General features: G+C 38.6%; 1 protein-coding gene across 4 annotated transcripts in view; it reads left to right on the top strand.

Annotated features, from left to right (window-relative positions):
* LOC138757029 (E3 ubiquitin-protein ligase RMND5A) overlaps positions 1–13,588 on the top strand; it is a 133,616-nt gene that overhangs the window by 71,574 nt on the left and 48,454 nt on the right. For 3 of the 4 annotated variants that reach the window (XM_069923646.1, XM_069923647.1, XM_069923645.1), the window contains exon 2: positions 9,186–9,328. The exons of the other annotated variant lie outside the window; for it this stretch is intronic. In XM_069923646.1, the coding sequence (XP_069779747.1) occupies positions 9,186–9,328 (143 nt within the window). The remainder of the gene's footprint in view (positions 1–9,185; positions 9,329–13,588) is intronic. 4 annotated transcript variants of the gene reach the window in all.

Raw genomic sequence — 13,588 nt, 5'->3', positions numbered from 1 at the left:
TAAATACATGCCCAACCCAGTCCCTTTTTTAATTTCAAATGTTCTTTTTCAGTTCAATGGATTGGCCACATCGGCTTCTATTTTCTTAATATGTTAAAATTATTTTCCAATTTACATTAAAATGTATTAACTTCAATAACTTGCTCATAGCCCCACAAATCTCCTCTAATTCCAGTAAGTAATATTTCATGTGTCAGTACTCATCTCCTCCAGCAATAAAAAAATACAAATAAAGATGAAAATAATATAGAATCCCATATCTATGTAAATATATAAGAAAAATAAACCTTTCCCATAAATGTTCTTTAAAAGTAAAACACTACCTCCCTCCATTTAACACATTGTGGACAAAAGTCATAAAAACACATAATCCCGCAGCAATCAGCACCTCCACCACCCCCCCCCCCCCCTCCATTCTTCCCAACTCTTTTGGTACATGCAAAAAAATATATTTAATTTGTTTACCACAATTAAAACAGCATTCTGGAAATCAAAAGAGAAGAAAGTAGAGAAAAAGAATGATCGTTATTCAATTTCTTTCATCTCACAGACTTACCCACTTCCAATAATAATAAAATGAGAAAAGCAAATGGAGGTAATTCATCCCATCAAAGATACAATGTCCTCTTGAGGCTATGCTCAAGGGAGGCTACAAGCAAATTCTTCTATTTGAGCAAAGTTGGTGAAGAATCTATTTTGGTCTCCAGGTACAAAAATATTCAAAGTTACAGGATAATGAAGAACAAATTTATAGTTTTTAACTAGGTTAAATTCTTTGCTTTTCCTCAACAAATCTTCACTGAGATCAGGTAGAATAAAATTCTATCTCCTTCCTGTTGCCGTTTCCTCACTCCTTTCACAGCAAGACTTAAAATCTTCTCCCTGTCTTGATAATGTAAAAATGTAATTAATATAGAATACGGTTTTTAATTAGGAAGAGTCTTTGGTCTCAAAGCCCTATGAGCTCTTTCAATTTCAATTGGAGTTTAGAAAGTTTGCTCTCCCAAAACTTTAGGAATCCAATCTTGAAAGAAACTAATTCCATCAAGACCTTTTTTTCCTTCCAGAAGGCCTACTATTTTAATATTTTCTGCTGAAATTCTCCATTACAGCCACTTTGTCTAAAAGCTTTTGCTTCACTGAGATTAAACTAGTAGTTATATTGTCCACAGTAGATACGCCGTTTTCAACATCTTGCATATCATCCTGTGCACTTGTAATTTTTTTCATCCATTTTCACCAACCTCTTTCATTTTATTCTCAGCACTAGGCCTTTATTAGTTTCCTCCTTTCTTTCTTTCATTTCAGATCCTGTATTGGTTTTTATTACAATAAAGAAACCTTTTAAAACAATGAGATTTATTAAGTAAGCAAACCATACTAAGGACAGAACATACACATCCCAGACCCATGTGGAGGCATCCAACTTTAATCTTCCCAAGATGCAACATTCCCCAGATGCTACACACTGTCTCCGTCTCCAGGTGGTAGCACTCGATCACTACATCTTTCCCTGATGTTTAATCAAACATAATACATTAATACAATATTCTTTCAATTTAAAGTTCGACATAAATGTAACGTGAACATCAGCAGCACAAATTTTTGTTTGCAATTCTTTTTCTTTTATAGATTCAGTCTGTCAGATGTTTGTATCGGCTCTGCAGGTACTTGTGTCCACTCTGCAGGTCCACTATTATCTAGCACGGGTTGGCGCTTCCTCTGTTTCTGTGCAGGCTGAATCCTCTGCATTTATCTGTTTCTGCTTAGTATTTGACCTTCCTCTGTTCTGACAGTGTAGGATCTTGGATTTACTTCTCCCAGAACAGTAGTCTTTTTGTGCCAAGTGTTCGAATCTCTGAGTCTTACTATGACATGTTGTGCCAGTGGCCCTAAGCTTCTTGCTGACTTGTCATAGTTTGCCTTTTGTCTATCTTGTAGATGCTTTTGTTTTCTGCTTGGGCCTGCAGAATAGGGAAGCGTGGTGTGTAGTCTAGGTCCCATCGGAAGTTCAGTGGGTGACATGACATGTTCAGGTGGGAAAGATCTGTACCTCAATAGAGCTAGATATGGATCTGAGCCACTGTCTAGTGCAGTGGTCCTCAACCTTTTTCTTTCTACTCATATACCTCATGCATTCCCCATGTCATAGGTGTTCTGTAATTAGTAAGGGATTTACCCCTCCATAAATCTTCGTCTGCGAAGCCAAGCCAAAGAGAGAGAGAGAAGAGATGTGGGTAGAAAGCAAAAGTTTGAAAACATCTGTTTTAATTGTTCCTAATTGACTCGTTATGTGCATGGTTTCATAACTCCAAAGGAAATGGGCCAATGACAATGTTTCTGAAGCAAAATAATTCAGTAACAATTGGGTCTAGAGCAGTGATTCTCAACCTTCCCTTCCCACTATCACTTTGTCTGCTATGCCTGATGTTTCAAACAAGTTTCACAGCTTGAAAGTATCCTGTCAATGTTAGCTTTTATTCCTGGCCAATAAACAGCAGTTCTGGCCCTCCTCTTGCATTTTTTAATTCCAAGGTACCCCTCATGGACTCTTTTCAGCATCTCTTTTCTCATTGATTGAGTAATGATAATTCTGCTCTGTCTGAGTAGTAGCCCATTGACAACACTCAGCTCTGATGTTGTAGTATGGCTGACATTCACCTCTAGGTCATTATTCATTCAGATTCTTGATGACCTTCTGTAGAACCGTCCTTTTCTGTTTCAACTGTGATCTGCTTGGATTTCATGTCAGATACGGGAAGGGATTCAGTGATCAGATTCACGTGGAGATTCACATTTGTCTATATGAACTCTCATTGTATGCTTCACTCTGTGTCATTGCCCAAGATAACTCATCAGCTAACACAATAAGTTTCCCTGGTGTGTGCACCAATTCAAAGTCATAATGTTGTAGCTTCATCATCAGTCTTTGGATTTTCTGTGACATTCCCTGAGATTTTTCTTGATTATCGCTATTAATGTCTTGTGGTCTGTCTCTGCTACGAATGTTGGTAGACCATACACATAACTGGAATTTTTCGAGCCCATAGAGCAGACCTAGACATTCTTTCTCGATCTGTGCATATCAGATGTTGTTATCATTCTTGATGCGTATACTACTGGCCTCCAATCTTCTCCTGAAGTAGTACGCCACCTATTCCATCTTTTGAAGAGCCCGTAGATATTTTTGTCTTTTTGGATGCGTCAACGTCAAAAGTACTGGTTCAGTAGTTAGAATGGTCTTCAGTCGTCCCCATTCTTCCTCATGATTATCTGTCCACTTTAATTCACATTTGTCCTGTAACAACTTCCTTAGGTACATTGTTTTTGAAGACAGGTTTGGGAAGAATTTACCAATTAAATTGATCATTCCCAGCACTCTCAATATTCCTTTTTTGTCAGTGGATCTGGGCATCTCAAAAATTGCTGGCTCTACACCTGCCTGTGACAGTTTATCTCACAAAAAGATGATTTCCTTCACATTTTTCTCTGCTTAACTTTAATCCATTCTTTTGGATGTGTTGTAGCACTTTGAACTTTTTATTGTGTTTTTGTGTGGATCCCCATAGGATCATGTCATCCATGTACCCTATTTATGCCTTCTATGATGTGCTCTATTGTCCTGTGGAACACTTCAGGAGCTGAAGAAATTCCAAAAGGCATGCTCAGATAGGACTATTGGCCACACGGTGTATTAAATATATTTTGTGCTATCGTCATGCAGTTTTATTTGCCAGAAGCCCTGGGATGCATCCAATTTAGTGAAAAACTTTGTACTGGTCATCTCACTTTTAATTTCGTCTCTGGTTGGAATCTGATAATGTTCCCTCTTTATATTGGCATTCAAGTCTTTTGGGTACATGCACACATGTAGGTCGCTGTTCTTCCTTTTGACACACACTTTTGAATTCAACCATTCTGTGGGCTCCTCCACTTTCTTTGTGATCCCTAGTGTTGTCATTTGGTTGAGTTCCTGCTTGAGCTTTTCTTTTAGTAGTGCTGGAACCTGCCTTGAGGCTGTGTGTCCTCTTTTAACTGTTTTTTATAGGTGAATGGTAGAACTCCAAACCCCTTGAAGATCTCAGGAAATTGATCCAGTATTTCCTTTACGCATGGCCACTGTTAATATGATACACCCTCTTGACTAGGTTCAAGTTTTCACATGCTTTGTCACCAAGCAGTGAATATTGTCCACCTGGTTCTACTGTGAACTTTGAGTTTACATGTACCTTTTATGTCGATACTCTGAGCAGTCCAGGATTTGCATGAATATGTGGCTTTGTATTCGTTGCCCTGATGTCGCACTCAAAGATCAAATTGACCTTTGCCCCTGTGTCTAACATAAAAGGAATATTTGTCCCATTTGTATGCAAGGACCCAGTCCATTTATCCTGCTCGACACTGTTCACTTCCTGCACCACCAGGCCCACAAAAAGTGTATTGCTGAGAGGAGTTTCTTCTATAGTGCATACAGTGAGTGTATTCTGTAGTGTGTACACTTTTATTTCTATTTAGTTTCCCTTTGGAAAACCATTGCTTTACATTGTGATTCTGCCCTTTACTCTTGTTACAGACTTTTCCATAAGATGGACATTGCTTTGGTGCATGTTTAGTGCCGCATCATTTACACTTGAATGTCTCTCCATCTTTTTGTTGGTTCCTGTATCTCATTTTTTTGTTTGTTTGTCTACGACTATGCCTTCATTTTCACTGGCTTTTACACTATCACCGAACTTTTACACGTGCTGCAGAGCTATTTCACTGGCGTGGCATATCTTCACAACTCCAGCTAAGGCAAGTTCTGTTTCTCGCAGTAACCTCTCTCTCACTTGTCATTAATCCCGAACACAATTTGATGATGGATCATTGAATCTTTCAGCAAATGAAAATTGCATATTCTTGCTTTTAATTTTAAGTCATTTAAGAAAGTATCAAAGCTTTCTCCCTGCATTTGCTTGCACGGGCGAAATATGTAACTCTTGAAGGTTTCATTTTTCTTTAGTGAACAATGTTCATCAAACATCTCAATAACTATATCAAATTTGCTCTGGCCTTCTACCTCAGCAAAAACAAATGTGTTGAAAATCTCGAGATCCCACCAGTGCAATCTTCTGTGTGTCTGGTTCCCTACTAATTCCAATGGCTTGCAGATAAACCTTTGCTTAAACACTTGTGGCTGATATTTCCAGTCCAATTTACAGTGTTTTACAATGTTTTAAACTCTCCATATTTTCACTGCTGATATTGACTGTTACTATACACACTGTTTCTTTTTTCCTTTCACTCCTGTCTAGGCTGGTTCTTTCACTCTTGGTATCATGTGATGTTTCTTTTATTAGAAAATTGGATTTAAAAAAAAAACTAGATTTATTAACTAAGCAAACGGCACTAAGGACAGAACATGCACATGCTAGACCTCATGTGGAGGCATCCATCTTGAATCTACTCAAGTTGAAAGAGCATTCCCAAGATGCAACATTCCCTAGATGCTACACAGTCCAGACTTCCTTGAGGTAGCACTCTATCACTACAAATCTCTTCAATCCTTCTTTCATTTCCCCCATCATTACTTTAAACTGATGCATTAACATTGTGGTTAACTCTTCTACTTTAGGTTGTGAAATAATTTAATTTCTTCAATTGCCTCCTCTTGTTGTTGTTCTTTCTCCTCATCTTTAGCCACCGATCCTCCTCTGGAGCCTGAGTCTTCATCATCGGGAGCTGAGGTAGAAGTTCCCAACTTCTCAACACTCTGGTGTCCTACTTTCGGTGATGCTTTGTGCATACCCACATCTCGCATTTGCGATTTCTCGCGCAGTCGCGATTCAGTTCCGGGTTCCTCTCCAATGCCATCTCTGTTGTGGTGGATGGGAGATGCCAGTAGAGGGCCCTTCAAAAGACTCATTTGATCGGGGGGGTGGGGTGTGAGGAGCCCGAGTGCCAGGTCCATGCTTCGATGTTGAGGGAGGTAAGTCTCAAGTCTCTTTTCTTCTTCTTGTCTGCCTCCAGTCGCAGCTGTAAGTGATTTCTCTTTTTTTTAAAAGAATAATTGTAAATGAAAAGTAAAAGTATTTAAAAATATTTTTTTAAATGTTAATAACTTTAAAACATTTTTAAATTAGCACTTTTTTATGAATCAACTAAGGGAGTCGGGAGCCTACATGTTGATCCTATGGCATCATGTGACGTCCCGCTGCAAGACAAGTTAAACTATAATGCATTATGACAAAAGCTGCAGTCTTCACCATTGCAATTGAGAGTGATCTTCAATATGCAAGGAGAGTTTTGTCTGCCAGTCTTGGAAGTGCCTGGAAATGTTGTTAGAAACTGCTGATTTCATAATCTTTACCAATTTGTTAGATTTCAAATCTGTTATCTGTTGTTGGCAGTGGAGATCTGCATTGCTTGATTTCTTCTGTCATTTAATCCAAAATCTATTGCTCAAATCTTGTTGATTAATGTTATTTATTTGAATTTGTCTTTGCTTCATAGTACTTTAGTATGTTGGAAACCAATGGGTAAAAACAATTGGTACCTCTTAAGAGAAATAAGACCTCGAGGTGCTGTTATCAGCAACTTTTAACCTGACATTGAAAACTGTAAATAATTACCATTTTGAATATGAGCTGGTGGAACTGTGCTGTTCATTGGCTATCTGAGTACATGTACTTTTCATAACAAACCTATGATCTCAATCAGGTAGTTGGTTAGAGAGAAGCCTTGTGCGTTGACTTGAAGCAAGAAAACTTGAGTATCAGTGAAAAAAAATTAGTTTTTCTGCACCCTTGTTTTCTACAGAGAAATTACCCCGAGAGTACCCAATATCATAATTTTCCTTGTTTGGATGCATTTTAATTGCTATTTCTGTATTATGTTTCTATTAAAAGCTAACATTTGAATTTTTTTAAAGTTTGTTTTCAGTTTTCTTGTGATTTTAGCAAGACCTGCACAACATTCTGGCTTGGGCTGATAAAGTGGCAAAAAGCATTCACATTGTCCTTATCAAGCAAAACCTGTATCTAGCAAAAAGAGAGTGGTTAGCCATTTTTCCTTTGCATTTATAAGAAATTTAGGAATGGGTTTCTTTGACTCATGTATCTGTAATCCAAGCCCTTAATGGGTAAATTAATTTTGCTTTAACATTTCAGACACCTTGGATCACTTTCCTGTCGTCTTTGCTCAAAGAAATGCCAACCAATCCATTCAATCTATCATCCTAATTTACTTTATTTAATATCAATATTTTTGTAGTTTATTATGCTGTACTGTCCTATTGCAAGGGCAATATGTTTCCTATTGAATGTATTATTAGACAACCAGGAAAGCAGGATACTAGGGCCCTATCACCTTCAGGTTTTTTTGCAAGTTATACTTTTTGCCTTGTTGGTGAATCCAAGTTCTACTTGACAATAATGAACAGAGTTGATAAAGGAGAACAGGTCAATGTTGTATACTTGCATTTCCTGAAGACATTCGATAAGGAGCCTCATAAAGTACTTTACCTCTAGCTCCATGCACCTCTATCATATGGTTATATTTGAATGCATAGAGGAGTGCTTAACCAATGGAAAGCAGTGAGTTAGGATAAATGGGGATTTGTCTGGTTCGCAACTAATGGTGAGTGGAGTGCTGCAGGGGTTTGTGCTAGGCCTTCAACTGTTCATGATATACATTAACAAGTAGAAGAGGGGACTGAGAGCAGGATAACAGTACACTGAGTTGAGCATCAAATTGTGCAAGGATTTAGAGTCTGCAAGGAAATATAGAATGGGCAAAGATCTGGCAGATATGGAGTACAATGTTGGTAAATGCACGGTCATCCACTTGAGAAGAAAAAAAATAGATCACCATATTATATACTGTAATAGTGAAAGGTTGCAGAATGCTGTTGTACAGAGGGTCAGGGAGTACTTCTGCATGAATTGTAAAAGATTGGTTTCATATGCAACAGGTAACCAAGAAAGCAAATGGAATGTTTGCCTTCATTGCTAGAGATATTGAGTTTAATAGCAGGGAGGTTCTTCAACTGTACAAGCTACTGATAAGGCTACATCTGGAGTACTGTGTACAGTTCTGGTTTCTTTATTTGAGAAAAGATGTATACTGGCTTTGGAGGTGGTGTAAAGGAGGTTTACCAGGATGAATCCAGAGATGCGTGGGTTGGCCTACAAAGAGAGATCAAGTCTTCTGGTATTGTATGCGCTGCAATTCAGAAGAATGAGAAGGGACCTTCGAGAAACATTTAAAATTGTGAAAGGGATCAATAAGATAGAGGCAGGAAAGTTGTTTCCACTGATAGGTGACACTAGAATTAGGGGATATAGCCTCAATATTTGGGAAGTAGATTAAGAACCGAGATGAGGCGAAACTGTATTTCCCAGAGTAGTTAATCTGTAGGATTCTCTGCCCAAGGAAGTAGTTGAGATTGCCTCATTAAATATATTTAAGACAGGGATTTTTGCAGAGTAAAGGGAATTAAATCTTTTGAGGAAAAGATCTGGCAGATATAGAGTACAATGTTGGTAAATGCATGGTCATCCACTCGAGAAGAAAAAAATAGGAGATCACCATATTATTTACTGTAAATAATGAAAAGTTGCAGAATGCTGTTGTACAGAGGGCCAGGGAGTACTTGTGCATGAATTGTAAAAGATTGGTTTCAATGCAACAGGTAATCAAGAAAGCTGAGTTCACAGCCAGATCAGCTGTGATCATATTGAATGGCAGAGCAGACTTGACTGGCCAGATGTCCAACTCCTGCTCCTATTTCTTATGTTCTTATGTTGCCTTTTCAAGCATTGTGTTCTAAATAACTATTCACAGCTTTAAAAACAAAATTGCTTGTGCTATGTATACGAATTACCTTAAATTTCGGATTGAATCAGAAGTTTAAAGCCTACAAATAATAATTTTGTTTCCAATATTCATATTCTTTGAATTGAAATTAAAAAAAAATCTAAAGTGACGCACATTGAGTCAGTTAGTTTGGACTTACCAGGGTGCTGTTAAACCATAACTTGCACCAGGTTGAACTGTTGATTAATAGTTCACTGAAGTTATTAGAGGACAAAAACATACAATGCATGTTTAGAATATTGCTAAATTACCAATATAGGGATTATGGAATGAATTTACCAGTTTATAAAAATTAAAATATATCTTTTTCCTTTTCTAATTGGCATTAGGTCAAGATGTTGAGTTGTCAGGGACCTTGTCGCTTGTTTTGTCTCAGTGTTGCAAAAGAATAAAGGACACAGTTCAAAAACTGGCCTCCGACCACAAGGACATTCACTGCAGTGTTTCACGAGTAGGAAAAGCCATTGATCGGGTAAGTTCATGTCCACTCTTTTGTCAAAGGAATTTGAGTTAGCATTCAATTTACCTACCTGGAATAAGGTTTGTAAGAATAGGTGATGTTGTATTTTGATTTTTCCATTAGCAGAAATTTAATTATTTTTGGTGTTCTTCATTTTCTGGAACTGTTCTTTCTTATGAGTTATGTTTTTCTCTGGCTCAGTCTTTTCATTTTCTTACTGAGCAGAAGTCATTTATGTGGAATTCTGCATTACATGCAGACAATTTTACTAAAAAGCTCAAAGAAATCTGTGTTTTTAAAATGCAGATGTATATTGAAAGGAAATTGAACCAGTTTTCATCACCATCCACGCCTATATCTGAAACTGATAGTAATCAGAGACTATGGGTCTGAGACTGTGATTATGTTTGCCATTGTCATATTTGTGGATTCCAGCACTGTGTTGTTTTTGATGTTACCATTCACTATTTTTGGTTGCAATAATTTATATCCAACATCTGATATTAATGGAGATTTTTTTAAGAGCCCTAAATTATTGGGGAAATGGCCCTTGTTAGGAAAGCCTTATTGGAGGCATTGAGTCTTTGTATCAGAAGCCCCTTTTACACTTGCATCCCACTAAATCAGCCGTTCAGTGTCCTGGGATAGGAATGGCATTTTTGCTGTTCACACTTGACCATTCTTAACTAGGACACTGCACACATTCACACTTGCAAGGGGCCATCCCTGGGGTTAGGACTGTTCGACCTTCTACCCGTGACATCATTACGCATCAAGCAATGGTGGACCTGCCCTAAATCGTGATCAATGTATTGTCTTGCATTTGAACAAAGTTAATCACGCCTAATTATAACATAATTAAGCTTGATGTACAGCACAGTATGAACCATTCAGCCTCTTGTTGTTGTGCCAACCTATATAAACCTTTATAAGGGACGTGGGGAAGTGCCAGCAATAAATAACAATAGTGGACAATTTTTAAACAGCATGGGAAAGTTGGTAGCGCTATCACGCACAATTTATAAAGACCGTAGGGAAAAAGCGATAGCGAACCTACCCTCCCAGAATTCTGTGTGACTGTATGCATGGAACACTCATGGAGGGATTTCTCTGCCGCACGGCATTCTGGGAAGACAGGTCCGCCATCGGTTTTTCTTCTGTCTTTATAAATTATATCTAAAGCATTACCAACTTTCCCACACTGTAAAAATTCTCCACTATTGCTATTTATTGCTAATTATTTTCTCTCTCTCCTGCTACGACTTTCCACGGCAAAGTGTACACCATCATTTAATCTTCCTTCATGTACTGGGACCCTAGCTGTTCACAATTTACATTAATGATCTGGATGAGGGGATTGGATGTAATATCTCCAAATTTGCAGATGACACTAAGCTAGGAGGGGTTGTGTTCACAGAAGAGGGGGGTCAGGAAGCTCCATTGTGCTTTGGATAAATTGAGGGACTGGGCAGATACATGGCAAATGCACTACAATGTGGATAAATATGAGGTTATCCACTTTGGTAATACAAACCGGAGGGCAGATTACTATTTGAATGACAATAGATTAAGAGATGGGGAAGTGCAGAGAGACCTATGGGTACTTGTACACCAGTCTCTGAAGGCGAGCATGCAGGTACAGCAGGCGGTTAAAAAGGCAAATGGTATGTTGGCCTTCATATCAAGAGGGTTTGAGTATAGGAACAAGGATACCTTACTGCAGCTGTACAGGGCCTTGGTGAGACCCCACCTGGAGTACTGTGTGCAGTTTTTGTCACCTTATCTAAGGAAGGATGTTCTTGCAATGGAGGGAGTGCAGAGGCGATTCACCAGGCTGATACCTGGAATGGCAGGAATGACTTATGAGGAAAGATTGCGCAAATTGGGATTGTACTCACTGGAGTTTAGAAGATTGAGAGGGGATCTCATAGAGACCTATAAAATTCTGGCAGGACTGGACAGAATGGATGCAGATGGGATGTTTCCAATGATGGGAAAATCCAGAACCCGGGGCCATGGTTCGAGGATAATAGGCAAACCATTTAGGACCGAGATGAGGAGGAATTTCTTGACCCAGAGGGTGGTGAATCTGTGGAATTCATTGCTACAGAGGGCAGTAGAGGCAGGTTCATTAAATATATTTGAGGGAATTAGATCTATTTCTTCAGTATAAGGGTATTAAAGGTTACGGAGAAAAGGCGGGGACGGGGTACTGAACTTTAAGATCAGCCATGATCTCGTTGAATGGCGGAGCAGGCTCGAAGGGTCGAATGACCTACTCCTGCTCCTATCTTCTATGTTTCTATGTTCCTTCATTCACGCAAAAACTTGGGTCATTCCTATCCCAGAATGCAGTTGCCTGTTCTGTGCTTGCCTGATTACAACGCCGGCATCTGTAAACACTTAGGGGTCGAGGCAGTCTATCCCTGGCGTGAGATGATGTAATCTCAAGCTGGTGTTGAGAAGATTTTTTTGTCATACTAGATCCTTTTTAGGCGGATTGGCTGTTAATTCCTGGTACTACTTGCAAGTTGTAAAAGGGGCTGCGGCAAAGTAGGCCCCCTTTGGGTTTTGATGATGCGAAAATACTAACATCTTTCTTTTCATTTGGCTGTGCTCCCAAGTCTTTAGATCGAGAAATAACATCTGCTTTAGCTAAACTAGGTCTCAGCAGTGTTTAGAAGGCAGAGATCCCTGCCTGATGGACCATGGGTTTTATTCTGAATCTGTAGTTTTGAACAGCAAGTAGCGGGTTTTCAATTGGTCAAAGGCTGTGCTGGTGCTTTGAAGGCAGTGGTAAGTTTCATCAGTGATACCTGCCATCATCAAGATCTCGCTGTCATTTTCCAGGTCTCTGTGAATTGCTATTGTCGAACCGTGTAGTGCAGGTCAGATAGGATGAGGACCTGTTCTGAGGATATTGAGCATAAGGCTCAATCTTTCAATTGCTTCGGTAAATGAGTTCATTTATTTGAGTCCTCCAAGCATGTGTTAACACAAGCATCATGTGAATGATTGTGATGCATTCTTCTTTGATGCTAGTCTTTACTAGGATTGCATTTCTTTTGGGCCTGTTGATGAGCATCATTGACTAATAACTAAGTCATTTCAATGTACAGCCAAATTTAAGGAAGCTGCTCCATGATCTATTATTTGATAGAGTCAAAAATTACAGTCATGTTGAAGCATGCCATGCATAGTGTATGGTGCTGTTATGTGCGTTTTCTTGGCGTTTTCATGCAATAAAGTTCACATCAACTGTACCTCTAGACTGATGGAATTCTCATGATGAGATAAGGATTGGCTCTTTGCCACTGACAGAAGTAATTGAGAAAGACCCTGGACTTGACTTCCACAATCGCTGCAATCAGATGACCCCATTGGAACTGCACAGTTAAACATCTCCTTGAAAATGGTCCCTACTGAGGTCCTCTGGTGTATCCCTCTGTACCCATTTGTGTGGATTTGTGACTGAAACTCTTCACTGCTCTTCAGTACTGTTAAGCACCAGGTTGTGAGAAAAGATGATGATTAAAATGTACATGCCTTCATGCAAAATTGAGAATATCGCTTTTAAATATTGGGCTGCATTTTCCGGGGCAAATAACTTTCATAACATGCTATTAAAGTTGAAATAGCAGAATTGTATCATGTCTTCTGAATGTTTACAAGTTGGATGATTTTAAAGTGCTCTCTATCTATCTTGTATAAGCAGTACACGTCATCAACCTTTCACTTACTTTAAAGAACTTGCTGATTCACGTTCAGTACCTAGCAAACTCCAAAGGTCAGGGCAACAATTGTTCACATATGTTTAAACTACTTTCCAGGTAAATATTAGCAGATTTTCTTCTTTATCTCTCCATTGATTTTTAAAAATTTCCTGCTATCCAGTCATTTTCTTCGTTTCTCTTCCTCACCTGATTTTTTTGACTCTTAATTCAAATACATGTACTACTTAATCCTAAACCTCATGGATTAGGATGACTTGCCATTTTTAATTTCTATGTCCCATTCTGCCCTGAAAGCTATTATCAGAAGAATAGCAGAGCAAGTATGCTGATTCCATTTGTTTTTTTTTATTGATATATGGTCTAATTTTGATAATTCATAGCAACTAAGATATTTGAGGAATATCCTTTTCAATTAAGATTTCAGTTGACTGGTATGGTATTTTTCTGACATCAGAGTTTCCTAGAATGCACTAAAACATTGTGAACATCTGAAGGATATTAAGGGTATAAGTGTATAAGCTCATGAAATTCCTTCATT

Source organism: Narcine bancroftii, chromosome 3 (genome assembly GCF_036971445.1).
Source record: "Narcine bancroftii isolate sNarBan1 chromosome 3, sNarBan1.hap1, whole genome shotgun sequence".
NCBI classification, from domain to species: Eukaryota; Metazoa; Chordata; class Chondrichthyes; order Torpediniformes; family Narcinidae; genus Narcine; species Narcine bancroftii.
Note: the sequence above shows the minus strand (reverse complement) of the source record. Positions and strands in the feature narration are given on the sequence as shown.